Genomic DNA, 21,087 nt, shown 5'->3' with positions numbered 1-21,087 from the left:
AGATAAGTTCAAATTCCAGAAATTAACTGATTGCAATAGGTCAAGGCAAGTGTTGGGATTTCAGTCCAATAAGCAAGTCCTTAAGTGTTAGGGTTCTGCTCACAAAGCTGGTGGCAAGGTGTGACAGCGTGCTCCCCCCCTCCCAACCTGACCTTTATTTCCTGTAACCCTGCTCAAGTGATAACCACCAGTGGCGGTCGTAATGGGTGCGTCTGGTCATGATGACTGCATCCGGCTCAAAGCGGATTCGGGGCAGACAGATAACAACACAATAGCCAAGGGCTAATTTGAGCATGGGCCAACCGAAATACAGCTGGTATGCAAATATAAGTCAATCATCTTCATCAATAGTGGCCAGCCCAGGGCCTGTTGAGCTCTCCTGCACGGCAGCGGGCTGCACGCTAGGATCTCCCCTTGAGTAGGGATGCCTCTCAAGGTTACTCCTCGAGGTTGAGAGAATCCTTATCGCGTCAGATACTCGGTAAGTGAATTGGGAATAAGCACACTGAAACTTTGAAATGTTAGCTAAGTGATATAAAGGATTGATTGCGCATATATAATCCTTTAGACATAAACCATTGACCAAGTCTGGGACTAAGTCTGGATCCAGCCGCACCTAAACTCCCCTCTGAGAAGGAGTTTAGAATGCAAGGGGGTCCTTTCTGAACCTCATGACTCAACGGGAGGGTCTCCCTGACAGTTTTGTCTGACCCTGTCCTCTATGCAGTAAATACTCAAGTGTACCTTGCCATCGAATCTTGTTAAACCACTGTCGCATTTACCATTGAACTTTGTTAAATCGCTGTTTTATATCAATAAACATATTGTTGCTTCTCTCTTTCGAGTGAAGTGCATCACTCCATCCGCGACACAAGGTCTGCAGGTAGTATGATTCCAGGCTCTGTTAATCAAAAGAAAATCCATTCCTTCTATTTGAAAAAGCAGGCTGTTTGCAGTGTTAGTTAATAATTTAAAAAACAAAAAACCAAAACCCAAAACAACAGATCCCAGAAGGAAGCCCCATATTCACAATCATATATGGACCACAGCAGAAGGAAACTAATGGCATGAATGCTATGTCTGAACGAATTTTTTTTGAGAATAAAGACCAAACACATGAACTCACTTATCTAATTCAACTCTAAACTATGATCTTCAGAACAAGCACCTAGAGTAATTTTGTACATTATTGGAATATGTCACTACGACTACATTCACATATTCAGGATGTCAGACATTTTCTGAAGGATAATTGAATATATTGGAACTCTTCAGTAAAAATTCTCATACCCAGTCTCGTTTTTTAACAACATACTTTATGACCTTTCAGTAATAAAACTAGTTGTAGAAGTAAAAAAAGATAATAGAGAACCTTAACATTTAATATCTTAATGTTATTACAAGTGACAAACAAATTTTAAAGACAAAATTAAACCTTTGATTTAAAAGCAAGAAAAACTATTCAATTTGAAGCAAAGACCATCTCCAGCCCACACAAAACAGGTGTTATTTTATTACTTTTATTATAATCAGAAATGCAAAATTTTCAAGTTGTAGGCATTTTTATTAAAGCTACTGAAATCAATCCAACAGTTTCACAAGATTTGGGCCTCTGCACAAGTGATATGCATGCAAGCAGAATGTAAAAAGACAACCATTTAGTATAGGAATAGATAACTTTTTTTTTTTTGTCTCAACATACTAGTTTAAAGCAAGCAGTGATTTATGTAACAAAAAACCCAGGTTCTAGAGAAGAGGATGAAATACAGCAAAGATATGCAACCCCCACTCTACACATTAATACAGTACCTGGGCGCTGAATCTGTGAACATCAGAGGCACTGACTAGATCAATGGAAGACATGGAGGAAGAGCGACTATAGGGCTACCAGAGACAGACAAAGAAAAAACCAAGTAATCAGAACAAAGGCACAACAGAGCATTCAGTACCAAATTGCAAGCACAAGATAATGAAGAAAAGGAAAACAAAAGCACCATAAGCAGCAAGCACAGCAGTGAATTCTGATTTCATGCACCTATTATGTATTATGCTCCCAGTGTAGCCCTAAGAAGAGCACAGTGTTTCCAGTAACACTAAAAAAAGTCAACTGATCCTAATGCAAGAGACTGGATTTTTAAATTTTTTTTTTTAATCAATTAAATGAATTTTGGTGAAGGTATCTTAAAAACACTGAGATTAGCAAGTTGGGATTTTTTTTTCCTTTAATATAATCTCTGACAAGCTTGATACAAGTCAAGAGTATTCTAGATATTGAAATAAGTATTTTTTTTAGCCAAGACAGAAAACAGTCCTTCTCCAATTCCAGCTACTTCAATTGAAAATGAGTAAACCATTGAAAGCTATACTAGAAACACCTAAAAAAAAATAAAATTTAAAAAAAAAAAAATCAATCTTACCTATCCATATAAAATATTATATAGAATAAGTCACCCCATTATTCAGAGGAGATCATGAGAAATATCTTACCTTTTGGACAAATCTATGAGTCCCCACAGCAGAATATGCATCTCCAGAAGGTAAGGATGTTGGCCAGTGTAATCTGACCTTTTCACTTTGGGACTGCAACAAAATAGGCTTAATTATTGGTAGTCAGCTGCTACCGGGTGGACTATGAAACAGTGAGGCATCCTCAATCTATATAGTGGCTACAACAACTAATGCTGTCCATGACAGACATGAAGTTGTCATCCTTCTGGAGTTCTCAGGAAGTGAATGGGCCTGGAGACTGAATTACCCATTCATCTATATTTCAAGGTGTATTTCCAGGTTAAGCAAAATAGATTGGCAGCATTAAGGATGTTGCATCCATGTAGTAGTACAACAGTCACTCAAAACTTTTACTTTCCACTAAGAGACCCCAACATAGATAAACTGTTGGGTACTATATGTCCACTAGAAAGTCTTATAATTCTTAACCAAGTCATTGTATTCACTATATTCATAAGCCTAAAACCTTTTAAGACAAAGGAGGCACCACTTTGTTATTCCCTCTCATTTTATACACTACTATATGTTCTCATATTCTATATATTTCATCACATGCATCTTATCCCTTTTTGATCCTTGTCACTGAAGTGTATTCAAGAAATGAGTTAGAGAAATAGCCAGAGCCTACACAATTTTTTAATAAAAACAAACACCAACAAAACTATGTCTTTCCTATTTCACATACTGCTACAGTCAAAAGAAACTTCAGAGCAATAAATAGGTTTTGAAAAATAGCTGCAGTATTTGATATTCTTATTTGCACAGGACATCAGTTACATATAAAGATGTTTTATACAGGACTAATACACTTATTTAAGAATTAGAAACCAGAGACATTCAATTAGCTTAACACTTATACTATCCTTTTCTATGCAAGCTGTGAAGTCACTTTCTCAAAATTAGTGTTAAGCAACGATATTTAACTGTACAAATATTAAGTAGTGAATTCCACTTATAAGCGTCAGTATAAAATATCTAGAGTTTCAGGAGATGCACCCCAGGACTGAGTAAGTCACAGAAGTCTTCCATGAAGTGCCCATCATTAACACATTTTCCAAGTATCAATACCTGTTCTTCCATTTTATCCTGTCTATCGAGAGCAGCTTCAACAGCATCAAAGAATTCTTCTTCATTAATCAGACTATTAGGACCTTCCTAGAGCATAAGAAACAAAACTAGCTCAAAATTTTGGAGACATGAGAGCTCCGCTTAAGTTTAATATTAGAAATAGATATTTATATATTATGCATATAACTGACAGAAGGAAATTTCTTCCATAGACCTCAAATATTTTCACCAATATTCTTAGATTACAATTCATCAGAAAACCCTACTTGTTAAAGGAAATGATTTCCTTTAACTACAATTTAGGGGTAGTTCTATAAACAAGCAAAAAACCAGGAAACTGAAGACTAACAGTGTCAATATGCTTTGACATCAGATTTAGGTTTTAATTAACATATATCTTCTCTTAAAAATGTTTACAGTGTGTCAGTAAAGTAAACATATTAACATAATTGTGTAGTTAGATTCCTTCCAAGTATTCCAGTGCCTTAGGGTGGATTTCAGATATGTGCTCAAAGCACAACAAGACAAGACAAAATCCTGGGGATCACTATTGAAAATTCTTGGAAAGAACAGTTTAACAATAAACAGCAGGTAGAGTTGAGTCAACTATTAAAAACTTGTGTCCACTAAGTAAAATGGTAATTTAAGAAAACTAGGTTTACTGCTTGTATTGTATTGTAAAACAAACTGGTCCAGCAAATTTCAAAAACCTACTTTACAACAGGGATATCTGGGAGAAGCAGCTGGGTTCATAACCAGGTAGACAAAGTCCAACTTCCTAGCCATCTTTTTCTTTTACAGTGCCTCAGTCACAATGGAGAACCTAAGCTCAAGTATCTTTTAAATATCCCAACATATTAGTACTATTTCTCAGGCTATGATTTGCAAGTAGAAACCTGCTTGATTAACGTAAATGAAAGGGTCAAGTTCTTAAAAATTATGCAAACTACATTATAGGTGCATTAGCTTACATTATTCTTCAGAAGGCAGTTTAAGAGCCTTAGAATTTGACTAAATAACCAAACTGAGGAGGAAGCTGCTAAAACATGCAATTTAACAGATGAAGCAGAACCTAAAATCATTGAATTTATCAACACATTTCAAGTGGCAGTGACAAGTTAAAAATCAATTCAAGTTAAACTTGAGATTCTAGGACTGCCTCTGCAGTCAGGGTTTTCATATTTGCGTTACATATCTATACAGCTGACTCATTAAAAAGTAAGAGTACAAAACTTGCATATGAGCAATATCAAATATACAAGAAAAATAATAAAAAAGTCAGCAGAAATATCTGTAAGCAAAATGCTTTAGACAAAAGCAGAATAAGGAAACCTGAGGTGAAGACAGACTTCTATTCTCAAAAAATTAAGGATTTATATTCTTCATTCAGTTTCAGTTTCCAAGGCAGAAAAAGAAAAGTGGCATGAACATGCTTGCACAGCCAGACTTTGATTTACACAAACACACTCCTTTGAGAAACAAACCAATCTTTAAAAGCCTTAGCATTTTTAAATATTTCAAAAGCAGAATTTGTACCTCATAGTCTGGCCCTCCAAAGTGGGACTTTTTCTTCAGTTCTGTCACAGCATTTTTGTATGCTTCTTCAATTCTTCTCCTTTTCTCTATCTCCTGTAAAATTACATGATCATTTGATGCAGCAAGAATGAATTGGCTGATAATAGTCAGCATGCCAATAAATGGAATGACCAGTATAGGGGTTTTTCCCAAGTAACAATTGCAAAGCTGCTGATTTTCTAATTTTATTTGAATGCATGCATTATATGTGCCCATATACATGCATATATAATACAAAGCTTGGGGAGCTAGCTACCTTGAGCACACCTTCTTTAAGTCATGTGGAAGAAACTAGATCAGCAAGCAAAATCTGGTATCTAGTTTAAGCATAGCTATTCATGGTTTGTTGAGGGTCAGACTTGGTATCTGACAGTTTATATAAACTCCTTGACACAGATGCTTGGGCAGCGATAACAAAGGGTGAAAAGTAAGACTGGTAGAAAGCTAACTTGTTGAATGGGATGAGATACTAGTGAATCACAGCATGTAAGCTTGTATCTATAATTAGCTGGCATAGGATCCATGTGAATCATTTTGTGAACTCCGTGCAGAGACTAACAACTCAACATCATTTTCCCATAATAGGTGTGTGACTGTACTAGAGCCACTAATAATGTCTATGTTATTGTATATTTTGAATAAAGTAGTAGTAATGCTGGAATCAAATTAAGCCTAGTATTTCCTCCGCAAATTCTACATACTGCCAGATATTCCCAGAGAAAAAGCTATAAACACTTCTGAAATTCTTGCAGAATTCAGCTTTAGTACATAAAATGTTTCTCTGTTCCCTTTCGGCAACTGGACACCACACACTACTTCTTGCAGATATGAGTATAATTATTCAGCAACCCAATTTGAACTTTAATGATTCAGTGGAAAACCCTTAACAACACTGAAAGGCTGAGTTTACCAACTGGGAATTTGGTGGTAACGTTCACTCTGGAACACATACTTTCCAGTTTCTAAAGAAAAACTTGAAAAATAAAGCAACAGTTTTGATGCAAAACAAAGTAGTATAGTTTTCCACAGGAAAATTCTGAGGAAAAAAGCACCACTTAGATGAAGACAGTATTGCCTTTATCTGTGAATGTAGGCTTTTCTCTTCCTGAAACTATCACAAACAGGCGATAACTGCTAACACTTGTGTTTCACAAAATTTTGCAAATTTACCTATTTTGAAAGTAACTGGAGAGTCCTGAAGATGCATAAAGCATGACTTGAGTGTAAGTCATTGAGAGAAAGCATAGAAGTTTTACCAGAACACTTGGAATGAAAAACAAACAAAAAAAACCAACAAAAAACAATCCTCCCCCCCAATTCCCACACTTTCTGTACTTCAATCTGCAAATTAGTGATAATTCACATGTGTCAAAAGACAACTCTCCAAATCTGCCACCTTCTCTTGGCAACAACATTAAATAAAGCAGAAATTGGGAAACTGTTTGATTGCATAGCAGAAAAATTACTGGTGTATTAAAACTCTGTAAAATTTAATGAGACATTTAAGTTACAATTGTGAAAGGTGAACAAAATAAACTACCCAAACATGTTAATCTTAAAGTAAAATTTAACATTCAGAAGATAAGTTTGCACATTAATACCAATTATTAAGACCAAAGGAAACAAGAATAGAAAAATGTTGCTGTAGTCAAGACAACAAGAAAAGCATCATCACAAGGATTTTGTTGCAAATAAAACAATGGACCAAATACTAGAGATTAAATCCTTTCCCTGTTTATCCATTTTCTTTAAAAAAGTCTATTTTAAAAATACATTCAAGAGGCTCATACTGAAAAATATACTGCACTGGAAAAATAAAAAGTCAAGCTCAAGATCATAACAGCTAAGAATAAAAGGTCGAAAGCAAAGCTGTAACTACAATTACCTTTAGATAACATTACATGCTTTTGTATTAATTTTATTCTGGCCATCTGACTGTTTTGGTAACAAAAAGAAAACTAAATATAGAATTCTAAAATTACAATCACTTAAGTGCACTATTTTAGCAGTCTCCTTCAAAATTAAAAGATGTTTTTATAATGATTTTTTGCTTTCAAAGGTTTAAAAATAAAGTTTCCAATCTTCAGAATGTAAATTTAAAACCTTTCATTTATTTAAAAAACAGGGTTTCTAGAGAAAGATATTCACTTCATAACACTGTACTCAAATCAAATTGTAGTCAGCTCCAGATTCAACAAGTTCTGATGAACTTGAGCTTTTTAATATTAGAAATATTTTAGGACAGCTATAATTTTGAAATATATTTGCTTCAACTTCAGCAGACATAAATCTCTTGCATCTTTAGGCTAAACTGGCCCTGTACAAGATGGAGACTGTATAGTTTTGTGAAGTAGCAGGACTCTCACTAATCACATTTGTGTTTTGCTGTCAAGTAAAACATGGTTCTGAAGCTAGTGGAGTGAGGAGGCTGGAGAGAGAAGGAGAGCGAGCTGGATTACAACGGTACTTACACTATTTGTAAAACACTTATTGCTTTTAGCCACTGACAGAGATCCTGTTCTTCCTGTGACAAACCTGCACAGCACAGAGCCTGCAAAGTGAATCTGCTGATATACAAAGGACAAACTTGATGCTGCACCTTTCAATTCTTCTAGCTGGTCTTTTACAGGCACTGGACAGACTTACAAGAGCTTTAAAACCCTCCCAGCTAGAACAAACACAAACAGCTGCCCAATTTCATATAATTTTCCCCTCTAATCTCTCAGAGAAGATATTCTGAACTTTATCATCTCCCAATATTTACTTCCTTTTCAGAGCAGCGTAAGCATCTCTCCAAGAAAACCATGATCAACATCATTCTCCTCCTATATCTATTTATCAGATGACAGAGCAATGTTTTTTTTGCTCAGGCCCACAGTTATAGAAGAGACTTTTACAGAGCCATGTTTAGCCACTAAAACAACAAGGTAAAAAAAACCAAAACAAAAGAAGACCTACAACTGAAGTGGAATAAATAGTGTTAGCAAAGGTCTGAATGCAGTCGACTTGTATTTAAATTTTTGTGCAGAGTGTACGAGGGGAGGGAGAGAGGGAGCCAGTGAGCACCTGGGTGGGCATTTGGCTGTTAGCCAAGGCTAACCCACCACGATTCTATATTATTTAATTAAATCAAAATCTCCTCTTCTAAAAGGCTAGCAATTAGAGGAATCCAAATAAAAAAGATTATTTTATATTAGAATTACAGTACTTTACCATGAGTGTGCTGTAAACCCCAGAAAATTTCAGTGACAAGTGTGACAAAGTTGCGGGTCTACCAAAGCAGAGAAACTTAAAATCTCCAAGTTTTAGAAGCTTTTGCTAATTTAATTTCTGGGAAATCAAGTCCAAATAAGCTTGTGACCCCCTTTAAAATATATTTACTCATGCTATATGAGATGGTAATGTTGTCCCAAAAAATCAGGATTCTTTCACCCGGTGTGCAAAAAAGCCAATTAACACACAGAGTCGAGATATTTGTTTATTTCATGTCTTTCATATCTCCAACAGTATGTTGCTGTATGAGGTATTAGTCACATGAGACTCAAAGTGAAATTTAGGTTTGAATTTGTTAACCACTTGCAGCTAAAAACAAGTGCTTTAAAGTTAGTCCACAGAAGAAGAAAAGTGACAAATAACTAATCTAAACCAATTCAAATTCTATATTAACATATTATTCTGTAATAATGTTGGAGATATGCGAGAAACAAAAACAAAGGATGCTGTTGGAGATATGTGAGAAATAAAAACAAAGGATGCTACTTAGTTAACGAGGCGTGACCTTGAGAAGAGAAACAAGATGACACCATAAGTCAGTGGGTAAAGACATACCAAGATAAGCACAGGGGCAATCAAAGAGCTACTTGAACTGTGAGTGAACTATCCTAATTAACATACTAGAAAACCCGCCCTTAGGTAGGGAGAGCCCCCTACCAACAGAAGCCCCTTCCTCACAGAACATGCGCAGTAAAAAAGGAGGACGCTGCGACTTTAAGTGGAGATGAGACTTGCGAGAACCAATAGGAACGAGGGTAACTAAGCAAAACTGTAAAAATACTGATAACTGTTGCTCGAAAGGTATAAAATGCTTTACCATGTGTTAACCGGGTGTGCTAGCTCTGTGGAGTTACCACCTAGCACCCATCTCTGCGCAGACATGAAATAAACAAATATCTCGACTCTGTGTGTTAATTGGCTTTTTTGCACACCGGGTGAAAGAATCCTGATTTTTGGGACAACATTTTGGCACCCCAGATGGGACGGCCATAAGGCCTTGCCCGGATCGTCTTGCCGTCCCCGACAGTGGACCGGACCGGACTGAGCTCCAGCGCGCACTGACCTATTGATCGGGGACTCCTCCGGATTCCCTCCGAAGCCGGGGCGACAAGCGACTCAAAGGTGCAACGCCGACCAGAGATATTTGTATCAGGGTGAAAGGGGAATGAATCCTTGGATTGGTGAGTATAAAGTTTAATTACAAATTCAATGACTCCCATGGAAGGTTAAAGGGTAAAGTCGCACGTAGACGCTTGGCAACGGGTGCCGTAATTGACCAGGGGGGTCAGAGCCGAGTGCGCATCAAGTCGCCAGGGGGGCGCATAAAGTCGCACATAGACGCTTGGCAAGGGGTGCCATAATTGACCAGGGGGGTCAGAGCCGAGTGCGCATAAAGTCGCCAGTGGGGTGCATAAAGTCGCACGTAAACGTTCGGCAAGGGTTGCCTTAATTGACCAGGGGGGTCAGAACTGAGTGTGTATGCTGACCAAGGGGGGTCAGAGCAGTACTGACCAAAGCGGTCAGAGTGGAAATTACTGACCAAAGGGGTCAGAAGGGTAATTACTGACCAAGGGAGTCAAAGCTGGCAAATAGGTAAATTTGGTTAAAATGGGATCAAGCCAATCCACGATTCCTCCCTGTAACCCTTTGGGGTGTATTTTGAAAAACTGGAATAAGTTTGGGGGAAATCTAATGACTAAAGATAAAATGAAAAGATGTTGTAGTCAATGGTGGCCAAATTATAAAATTGGGTGACGATGAGGTCTGGCCAGAAAATGGATCAGTAAACTATAATGCTATATTACAACTGATGTTGTTTTGCCGTTGGATGGGGAAATGGGACGAAGTACCTTCTGTTGATGCCTTTATGACTTTGTACAGAAAACCTGATATGCGGGAAAAATGTAAGCTAAAGACTGACCTAGTGATGTATACAGCTTCTGAGAAAAAGGAGAGCGGTTGTTGCATAGGCTGTGATGATAGACAGATTGCAGGGGGAGAAGAGCAGGAGGATGTGCAACTGTTACTCCCGACAGCCCCACCTCCACACAAAAATAGTGCTGGACAATCGATAATTGATCCTAATTTACAATCGGGCAATGAGAATTTTAGCCCCATTTCCAGCCGGACTAGGGGGCACGCTCAACCAGTTGTACAGGCTCCCCTGAGACAGGCGGTGGGACTGGAAGGACTGCCGGTTTTTGTACATGTTCCGTTCACTACCTCTGACCTGTTAAATTGGAAACAATCTGTTGGATCCTATAGGGGAAACCCTGAGGGAGTACATCAACTATTAGAAACTATAATGTTAACACATAATCCCAACTGGGGAGATATACAGGCTCTGCTAAATACGTTCTTTACGGCAGAGGAAAAGAGAATGGTGATCGAAAGGGCCAGGGAAGAAGGGGGAAGGAGAAACAGGCAAGAAGATTCTGAGGAGTCCCCACCTACTAAAAGGGACCCAGAATGGGATCCTAACAGGGGGGGGAAACGAGGGCTCAACTGAAGCAGTATCAGCAGCTGATACTATATGGGGTTCAGCATGGAGTGCCTAAATCGAAGAATGTGTCTAAGCTTTATGAGGTAAGGCAGGGTCCGGAGGAAAATCCATCAGCCTTTTACGAAAGGCTATGTGAGGTAGCTAGAAAATGGATGGACTTGAATCCGGACAATGAGGCAAATCAGAGGATGTTCAATATGTTGTTTATTGGGCAGTCGACTCGGGATATAAGGAGAAAGTTGCAGAAAGTTGATGGAGCTGGGGGAATGTCGATCTCACAATTGATAGAGATAGCATATAAAGTTTATAACAATCGAGATGAGAGGGAAGGAAAAGAAAAACAGAACAAAATGAAGTTGCATGCATCTTTGCTGGCAGTGGCAATAAATGGAAATGATGTCAGAAGGAAGGGTAGAGGAAAAAGTAAAGGAAGAGGAGGATGTGGTGGAATAATGCAGGGAAGAGGTCCACAAAACTGAACCCCTTTAGGGCTAAATCAGTGTGCAGTTTGTAAACAGGAGGGACACTGGAAGAATGAATGCCTGAAACGAGAGGGGCCAAAGGAACGGGATCATGCAGAAAATGCTAATCTTATTATAAGATTCAGACAATGAATGAAGGGGACTGGGGGAGAACATATTAAAGTCTCCCCAGCTGATCCCCTGGTTCCAGTTAAACTGGGGAACGAGACCACAGATTTTTTTTAATTCACAGCGGGGCTACTCATTCAGTAGTCACCACTTGTAAAGGACCTCTAAGTAAAGTAACTATACCTATTGTTGGGGCAACGGGAAAAAGAACATTAAGGCCATTTTTACAACCAATGGAGTGCACAATTGGGGAGCTAAATTAATTCATGAGTTTCTATACATGCCAGAATGCCCCCTACCTTTACTGGGACGAGATTTATTATGCAAACTAAATGCACAAGTAACCTTTTCTGAGAATGCTGTACAGCTCCATATCCCACCTGAAACCGCCTGGAGAGCTCAGATCTGCTTGCTGACAGATGAAACACCGGAAGAAATTGAAGAGAATATTCCAGATGCTGTATTAAATGCGGTAATTCCCCTGGTATGGGCTTCTAAAAAACCCAGGTAAAGCAAAAAATGTGAGTCCGATTAAAGTAGAACTAAAAGAGGGGGCAAAACCAGTAAGGGTGCATCAATATCCTATTAGGCTGGAAGCTCGCAAGGGCCTCGAAGCCCTGATAAATACCTTTATACAATATGGACTGCTCAGAGAATGTCAATCTGAATACAATACACCGATTTTACCAGTGAGAAAGCCTCACTCCCAGGATTACCGATTAGTGCAGGACTTGAGGGCTATAAATCAGATAACCAAAGACATACATCCTACGGTGTCTAACCCTTATACTTTGTTAGCGTCTGTACCCAAAAACAATGCCTATTTTACAGTGTTGGACCTAAAAGATGCCGCCTTCTGCATTCCAGTGGATGAACAGAGTCAAACACTCTTCGCTTTTGAATGGGAGAATCCGACTACTGGAAGGAAAGGACGACTGTGTTGGACTGTTCTTCCCCACGGATTTAAAAATAGTCCCACTTTGTTCGGTGAAGTACTGGCCAAAGAATTAGAACAATGGCGAACTAATAATGATAATGTTACTCTCTTACAGTATGTGGACGATATCTTAATTGGAGCAGATACAGAACAGACTTGTACGGAAGCCACAGTAAGCCTGCTAAACTTTCTGGGAATAGCCAGATTCTGCTGGATATGGATCCCCAATTTCGGACTTACAACCAAACCCTTATACGCAGCCACAAAGGGCCTCGTGGGGAGTTGTTAGAATGGACTCCAGAGTGTCGGAGTAGTTTTGATGAAATTAAAAGGAAATGATGGAAGCTCGCCTCAAGAAACTACATGAAGAAACTCACATGGGAGCTGATGCTATGATAAGCGGTGTTAAGAGATACGCTGTAGGGCCAAAAATGCAGACAAATGCAGATATAATAGTAAAGAGATGAAACTTGTGCAAATAATCCCAAAATACAAAGAAAGCCGCCAGCAGGTGATGTAAAAAGAGGAATAACCCCTGGGGAATACTGGCAAATAGATTTCTCTGAATTACCAAAACGTGGACAACGTAAGTATCTACTTGTTCTAGTGGATACGTTTTCCGGATGGCCTGAGGCTTTCCCTTGTCGCAACAATGGGGCTAGGGAAGTAATTAGGATATTACTAAAGGAAATAACCCCCCAGATAACTAGAGTTGGACCATATGTTGTTAAAAGGGTTGGACAACAACGACTTTTGTTTAATCCATCATGGTCCCTCAAACGGGTAGAACTATCAATGCAGATTAATATCTCTGCAGTTAAACCTGCCTGTTCACCATTCATAAGTATGTCCTATACAGGATGGTTAGCATGGTTACATGGGCAGTCTCTTACCCTTCCAAATCGAGCAAAAAGAGATGTAACTGGTATCCTAGGGACAGGACTGGGAGTCTTAAACAGCACAGATATGAAGTACTTGCAAACAAACTTAGTACAGCCACACATGATCTAAAACAATTAGAACATCCATTGCGATCCTCCCTTAGGAACTCATCCATGGCTGTTATCTGATATATTGCCTCAGCGGGAAAGGGTTAATGAAAAGGACCACCAATAATCATAGATGCACTTGGTATAGCCCAAAATAATATTTCGCTAGCTCTTAGTTGCATCCAGGCTCAACTGTGGGTGCAATATACAATAGCAGCAATTGTAAGAGAAGGTGAAGATGGCACCTTACCTACTGAAATTCGGAAAATAATCTGGGAAAAGGCAACTACATTTGAAAGAGAATTCCAGTCATGGTGGTATCTGGGCAATTTCACTCACAATCCTATCGATAACAAAGCCATGGCCTTTGTTGTAACCATACAGAATGCATCAGTAAAAACCATCTACCTGATCATTGCGTTAGGCTTAAATCACAATGGGACTGTACTCTATCCATTAGAGCATAGAGTATGGGCACAATGAGACAATAACAGATGGCAGACTGTTGAAGTTGATGCATGTGTGGTATGGGGACAACAGGGATTTATTTGCAGAAGTAATACCATCAGAGCTCAAGACATATGTCTTGACACTGGGGAAAATGTTTGTCACTTCGAGATACATCCGAAAGAAATCCCTGGAACTGTACTTATATATTGGGAAAGGATGTGTGTGTATAAGAACTCTATGTAATTTTATAGTTGTAGATAATATTACTGTCGGGATAAATAATCACTCAAATACTTGCATTTGTAACTTTACTAACATTATAGGATGTGATTTCAACTATTCAGCTCCTGTTACGACTTATCAGCTAATACAATCCAATTATACTTTAGTTAAGGATCTATTGCTTACTTCCATTGGGATGGATCTCACGCTGGTGAAAAAATTTTTACAACATAATGATCTACGCCAGTTGCTGGAACGTGCCCGAGAAGAGGGACAAAGGACTTTAATCATCATTCACCATGACACAGAAGAGATACATCATGTTTTGGACCGGGTGAAGAAAGATGGAGAACATAGGTGGTGGGAAGCCCTCCTCAGATGGTCACCCAAGGCAACAGGCATTCTTAATCTCATGCTACACCCTGTTGTGATCTTGTTATTGCTAACATGTTTACTGCTTATAATCATACTGTATTTTAAGGTTTGGCACATGATGAAGCAAATTGCTCTAATGCAATCACCCAGGGTATGCACGCTCACGACAGAGGGAGATAAATCCCTCGAACTTGAAAACTTCCTTAAAAAGGACAGGAAAAAATTCCAGCAAGACATATGTCAATGGGAAGGAACCTATGAGCAGTGATACCTGTAAATGTAAAATTTTCCACTTACTATAATTGTTGTAACTAAACCAAATTGGATTTTTACTGTTTGGGGGAAGTCAGGAAGGCTCTAAGATAAGAGGCTCCTAAATAATGTCACTAGGACAGTTCGACCTTAGAGAAAATAGTTATGCAGAACCATAACGATAAAGAAATTTCAAAACAAGCGCCTCAACCAAAACAGACTACCCTTGAAGGACATGATATACATGATGTCAGAACTGAGTATGCGCAAAAACAGAGGTCAGCCAGCAGACACAGTGAGGAAGAGTATATCCTTCATCCAGAGACCCCTGACGACCACCCGGAGACATAAACAGACATGCGCAAGAGACATTTGCATATGATAATGAGTTCCCGGAAATCTGGTGAATATGTATGTAGAGCTTGTATATAAGCTATGCAATTAACCTGACCGGACGCACACAATAGGAGGAGATATCCCCTGTGTGTCCAGCGCTGCAATAAAGAATACCTACTTAATAGTCCCTAGACTATTGAGTCTTTGATTTCAGCCTTTCATGGCAACAGCAGTTTTGGAAAATTTTGAAATCTCCCAGAGACTGAAGTTTTAGAATGAAAATATCTAAGTGAGACTTATTTTAAATAAGAACTAGTTATCTAAGTCTCAAAGGGGGGAATTGTTGGAGATATGCGAGAAATAAAAACAAAGGATGCTACTTAGTTAACGAGGCGTGACCTTGAGAAGAGAAACAAGATGACACCATAAGTCAGCTGGGTAAAGAAATACCAAGAGAAGCACAGGGGCAACCAAAGAGCTACTTGAACTGTGAGTGAACTATCCTAATTAACATACTAGAAAACCCACCCTTAGGTAGGGAGAGCCCCCTACCAACAGAAGCCCCTTCCTCACAGAACATGCGCAGTAAAAAAGGAGGACGCTGCGACTTTAAGTGGAGGTGAGACTTGCGAGAACCAATAGGAACGAGGGTAACTAAGCAAAACTGTAAAAATACTGATAACTGTTGCTCGAAAGGTATAAAATGCTTTGCCGGGTGTTAACCGGGTGTGCTAGCTTTGTGGAGTTACCACCTAGCACCCATCTCTGCGCAGACATGAAATAAACAAATATCTCGACTCTGTGTGTTAATTGGCTTTTTTGCACACCGGGTGAAAGAATCCTGATTTTTGGGACAACAATAACATATACTAACCTACTGACAAGAAAAAATTCACTTCATCCATGCTCTAAGCAAAGTCTGATCAGCAAGAGTGAACTGTGTTTGCTCAGCCAGGAGAAGAGAAGGCTTTTGTGGGGGGACTTAATAGTAGCCTTCCAATACCTCCGAGGAGGTCATCAAGAAACTGAGCCAGGCTCTTCACAGCAGTCTATAGTAGGAAGATGAAAAACAATAGGCAGATACTGGAGTAAGAGCTACTCCAACTGGATATAATGAAAAACTTTTTCACTATTGTGTTGGGTTTGTGTAGTGGGGGAGGGGCTACATGGGTGGCTCCTGTGAGAAGCTGCTAGAAGCTTCCCCAGCTCCAACTCGGACCGGCCTCTGGCTAAGGCTGAGACAATCAGCAATGGCAGTAGCACCTCTGTGATAGCATATTTAAGAAGGGGAAACAAGACTGCTGAAAAAGAAGAGAAAAAGAGGAGCTGCAGTGAAGAGAGGAGTGGGATGTGAGAGAAACAACTATGCAGACACTGAGGTCAGTGAAGAAGGAGGAGAGGGAGGAGGTGTGCCAGAGCAGAGATTCTCCTACAGCCCATGGAGGGTTAATGGTGGAGCAGAGATTCCCCTGCAGCCTGTGGAGGACCCCATACCGGAGCAGGTGGCTGGGCCCAGAAAAAGCCGTGACTCTGTGGGAAAGCCCATGCTGGAGCAGTTTGTGGAGGAATGCAGCATGTGGAAAGGACTTGCGTTGGAGAAGCTCGTGGAGGGCTGACCCCCGTGGGAGGGACCCCATGCTGGAGCAGGGGAAGAGTGGTAGGAGTCCTTCCCCCGAGGAGGAAGGAGCAGCAGAGACAATGTGGGATGAACTGACCGCAACCCCCATTCCAGTCCCCCTGTGCCGCTGGCAGGGGAGGAGGTAGAGGCATCGGGAGCAAAGCTGAGCCCGGGAAGAAGGGAGGGGTGGGAGGAAGGTGTGTTTTTAAGATATGGTTCTATTTCTCATCATCCTACTCTGATTGGATTGGTAACAAATTAACTTGATTTCTTTTTCCCCAAGTCGAGTCTGTTTTGCCTGTGACCATAATTGGTGAGTGATCCCTCCCTGGCCTTGTCTCGACTCAGGAGCCTTTCATTGTATTTTCTCCTCCCCATCCCACCGAGGGGGGAGGAGTGAGCGAGCGGCTGCATGGTGCTTTGTTGCTGGCTGGGCCTAAACCATGACAACTATAACAACAGTTGAGCAGCAGAACAGGCTGTCCAGAAAGGCTGTGCGGTCTCCAGCCTTGGAGACTTGAAATCAGACTTGATAAAGCCCTGAGCAACCCGGTCTGATCTCAAATTGTACTTCCTTTAAGCAGGAGGTTGGACTAGAGACCTCTTGAGGTCTCTTCCAACTTGAATTACCCTATGATCCTTCAAGTCTTAGGTCTGCTATAATTCCTCCAACTACCTAGACGAAGCAATAATAAATTAAGTGTTGACAGAAGTCACAATACAGTTAGATAGGACCAGGCCTTTGACATATGGACAAAGAAGAGCCAGGAGACAGGGGCAAGGATTCAAACGTGGATGTATTTTGTCTGAATGACTTCATTCTTTGAATTGTGTACCACTAACACATATGGAGTAAGATTTGAAGTGTGATATACACCACGTGGAAACATGTTAAATTAAAACTGAGACAACAATGGCTAAAGGACTGTACAGGACATGAGCCAGTGATGGCAGGATTCTAGAAATCAAAGCCTGAAGCACAACCTAGCCACGCTTCTAGCACATCTCATCTGAAGAGAGAAGACACTGCTCCTTTCGAGTTGCTATAGTGGTTGAATAGGCTTACCATGAACTATCACTGCCATAAGAATAACAGATATTACAATACCACGCACCTCCCTAAAAAAATTAACCAATTGGTATAAAACATGACTTAATCTCTTCAATCTCCTAAAGGTAAGTGAAATAATTGTATCTTAGACCTTTAAAGTTAGAACTGGTTGTTCTCCTCAGTACTGTCACCATCTCTTATCACAATTAAAACATTTCAGAGATTTGCACATCATTTTGCAAGCATGGATAATTAGGTCTCTTCTAGAGGGCTGCAAGCAATACACTTATTACTGTAGAATACTATCAGGTTCTTTATAGATATAAAAAAAATATAGGAATACTATCTGAACAAGGGCTGGGAAAAGAAAGAATATGATGAATAATGTTACTGTATCACCAACAGTCAGGATGAGGTTTTAACATTTTATAGGAGTAAAATAATGAAAGCACGTAAAATTAATAAATGCTGTACATAAAAATAAAAGCAATACCTGGAATAAAAAAAGTTAAAACCAGCTAATTTGAAATTTCAATTTCAAGCTAAAGAAACAATTTTTTCAACAAAAGTAAAAGGAAAATGATCTTACCTTATCTAGTCTTTTTTGCCAGCTTTCTTCACGTTTTACCATGAGTTCAATACAATGAGAGAGTGTAGCAAGGATTCCAGCAGTAGTTGCCTTGAAAGTTATAGCTTCTCCTTTAAAGTCTATGCCATTAATTCCTTTGGGTGTCACATGTGGAAACACTAAAAACAAACATGAATCCTTCACTGATAGCTGCTTTTAACTCAAACAAGCATTTTACATGTATGCTTTATATTACAACTGTTTGAAGAAAATAGACTGACTAGAAAGTTAATTTAAAAATAAAAATCAAAAGTGCTAGTAATTTTCAGCTATCCACAGGATAAGGAGAGATTCAAAAGGAGGAACGCATCCCTTCAGCTTCATCTTGCTATACTGTATTTCAAGTCTGCTTGTAATGCTGTATTACTCTGCAAATCATGTGGGTGGAGGGAGTGGGAATACTTTGTAACAATAGCAGTTTGACAGCTTGAAGTAGGGCCTAATTAACACAGAGCAATCTTAAAACGTATCCGATAAAGCAACCTTGAAATGTTACCTTTTGGGTTTGATTACATTTTGAAATTGTTCCTTTCTTAGTGCTGTAAGCAGGTAACTATAGATTTAAAAACCTCAACATAAAAAGGTATGATATAAAAGTATCAAATGTGTTGAATTATCCAAGTACTGTGGGGTTTTGCAGTTCCAACAACTACTTCATGCTGTCAACCAGGCCATCTGTTGCTAAGGCTATTTAAACAAGTCACTTAAAATGTGTGACAAAAAAGTACCTATTCTATGTTAAACTCATATGTAGGTTGACAGAATAACAAATCAAACACTACACATTAATGTCAGAAAATATTAGAAAGCAGAAGTAACACCCATGTTGAAGCTGACTGAGCCCAGCAAGTTAAAGTACCTCCTGCTATGCCATGGGGCAAGCTAATGACTTATCACCTAGTTGGATATTGCTTTCTTTTCCCGGTCTGTCAGTTTGTCAATGTGCCACTGTTATGTTTTAAAGAGTACAAATAAATATTTGTGTAAGTTTATCCAATATCTGTCTGCAAGGGTAAAGCAGAGCTTTCAAGCAGCTCAGTTCTTGTAGGGAAGAGAAATGTAATTGCTGTTCTCTAACGGTAGAGCACAATATCTACACTTAAGGAACAGAAAGCAAGCGTCACATGGTCTTAAGCAATGGTTTAAGTCTCCAGAGGTTTTATACGCCCTCCTTTCAGAAGGAATCAAACTTTTTCAAACAGGTGTTTACACACCACACACTACTTCAAATACCTCAATAAGCATACATACTATGGTAGAACACAGCTTATTTTTTTGTTTCATGTTAATCAAGAATACTCCCTAAAAGGTAAAGATGATGGGAGCGAAAGAAAGGAAGAAAGAAAGATCGATTTGTTTCAGAAGCAATAATGAGCTCTCCCTCCCCCTAACAGCTGCAGAGGGAACACAGAAGAGGCTAAGACTGAAAGTGGTATAATCTGGCAAGGAGGCAATGCAGTGGATTCACTGAATAATGAAAATTAGACAACAAAAGCTTCATCAATAACATACTTCACTAATGAAAAAAATGCAATTTATACTAATAATATGTCCTGCTGGTGTAGACCATGTTCATATGCAGGCTTACCAGCACAGCTATGCTGCTTATAGATGTGATTTTTCTCTTAAGTACGCAACATGCTAGTGTGGTGAATTGACCCTGGTTGGATGCCAGGTGCCCACCAAAGCTGCTCTATCACTCCCCTGCTCAGCTGGACAGGGGAGAGAAAATATAATGAAAGGCTCATGGGTCGAGATAAAGACAGGGAGATCACTCAGCAATTACCATCACGGGCAAAACAGACTCGATTTGGGGAAAAAAATTAATTTCTTACCAGTCAAAACAGAGTAGGGTAATGAGAAATAAAACCAAATCTTAAAAACACCTTCCCCCCACCCCTCCCTTCTTCTCGGGCTTAACTTTACTCCTGATTTTCTCTACCTCCTCCCCCTGAGCGGCGCAGGGGGATGGGGAATGGGGGTTGCGGTCAGTTCATCACATGGTGTTTCTGCCGCTCCTTCTTCCTCAGGGGGAGGACTCCTCACACTCTTCCCCTGCTCCAGCGTGGGGTCCAACCCATGGGAGACAGTCCTCCACTACCTTCTCCAATGTGAGTCCTTCCCATGGGCTACAGTTCTTCATGAACTGCTCCAGCATGGGTCCCTTCCACAGGGTGCAGTCCTTCAGGAACAGACTGCTCCAGTGTGGGTCCCCCGCAGTGTCACAAGTCCTGCCAGCAAACTTGCTCCAGTGTGGGCTCCTCTCTCCATGGGCCCACAGGTCCTGCCAGGAGCCTGATCCAGTGCGGGCTCTCCACGGGGTCACAGCATCCTTCGGGCATCCACCTGCTCTGGTGTGGGGTCCTCCACAGGCTGCAGGTGGATATCTGCTCCACCGTGGACCTCCATGGGCTGCAGGGGGACAGCCTGCCTCACCATGGTCTTCACCAGGGGCTGCAGGGGAATCTCTGCTCTGGTGCCTGGAGCACCTCCTCCCCCTCCTTCTTCCCTGACCTTGGTGTCTGCAGAGTTGTTTCTCTCACATATTCTCACTCCTCTCTCCAGCTGCAATTGCTGCTGCACAGTAACTTCTTCCCCTTCTTAAATATGTTATCACAGAGGCGCTACCACCGTCACCAATTGGCTCGGCCTTGGGCAGGGGCGGGTCTGTCTTGGAGCCGGCTGGCATTGGCTCTATCGGACATAGGGGAA

At 40.1% G+C, this 21,087-nt stretch overlaps 1 protein-coding gene across 2 annotated transcripts in view; it reads right to left on the bottom strand.

The window, feature by feature from the left end:
• The window catches only part of LOC127029036 (ceramide transfer protein-like), a 105,885-nt gene that overhangs the window by 11,376 nt on the left and 73,422 nt on the right, over window positions 1–21,087 (bottom strand). The window contains exons 7-11 of one of the 2 annotated variants that reach the window (XM_050914701.1): window positions 18,337–18,494; window positions 5,113–5,205; window positions 3,577–3,663; window positions 2,488–2,580; window positions 1,810–1,884 (exon numbers count right to left, since the gene is read on the bottom strand). In XM_050914701.1, coding sequence (XP_050770658.1) covers window positions 1,810–1,884; window positions 2,488–2,580; window positions 3,577–3,663; window positions 5,113–5,205; window positions 18,337–18,494 — 506 coding nt within the window. The remainder of the gene's footprint in view (window positions 1–1,809; window positions 1,885–2,487; window positions 2,581–3,576; window positions 3,664–5,112; window positions 5,206–18,336; window positions 18,495–21,087) is intronic. The other variant, XM_050914702.1, reaches the window with a different exon arrangement.

This window comes from Gymnogyps californianus, unplaced genomic scaffold (genome assembly GCF_018139145.2).
Source record: "Gymnogyps californianus isolate 813 unplaced genomic scaffold, ASM1813914v2 HiC_scaffold_63, whole genome shotgun sequence".
In the NCBI taxonomy this organism is placed as follows: domain Eukaryota; kingdom Metazoa; phylum Chordata; class Aves; order Accipitriformes; family Cathartidae; genus Gymnogyps; species Gymnogyps californianus.
Note: the sequence above shows the minus strand (reverse complement) of the source record. Positions and strands in the feature narration are given on the sequence as shown.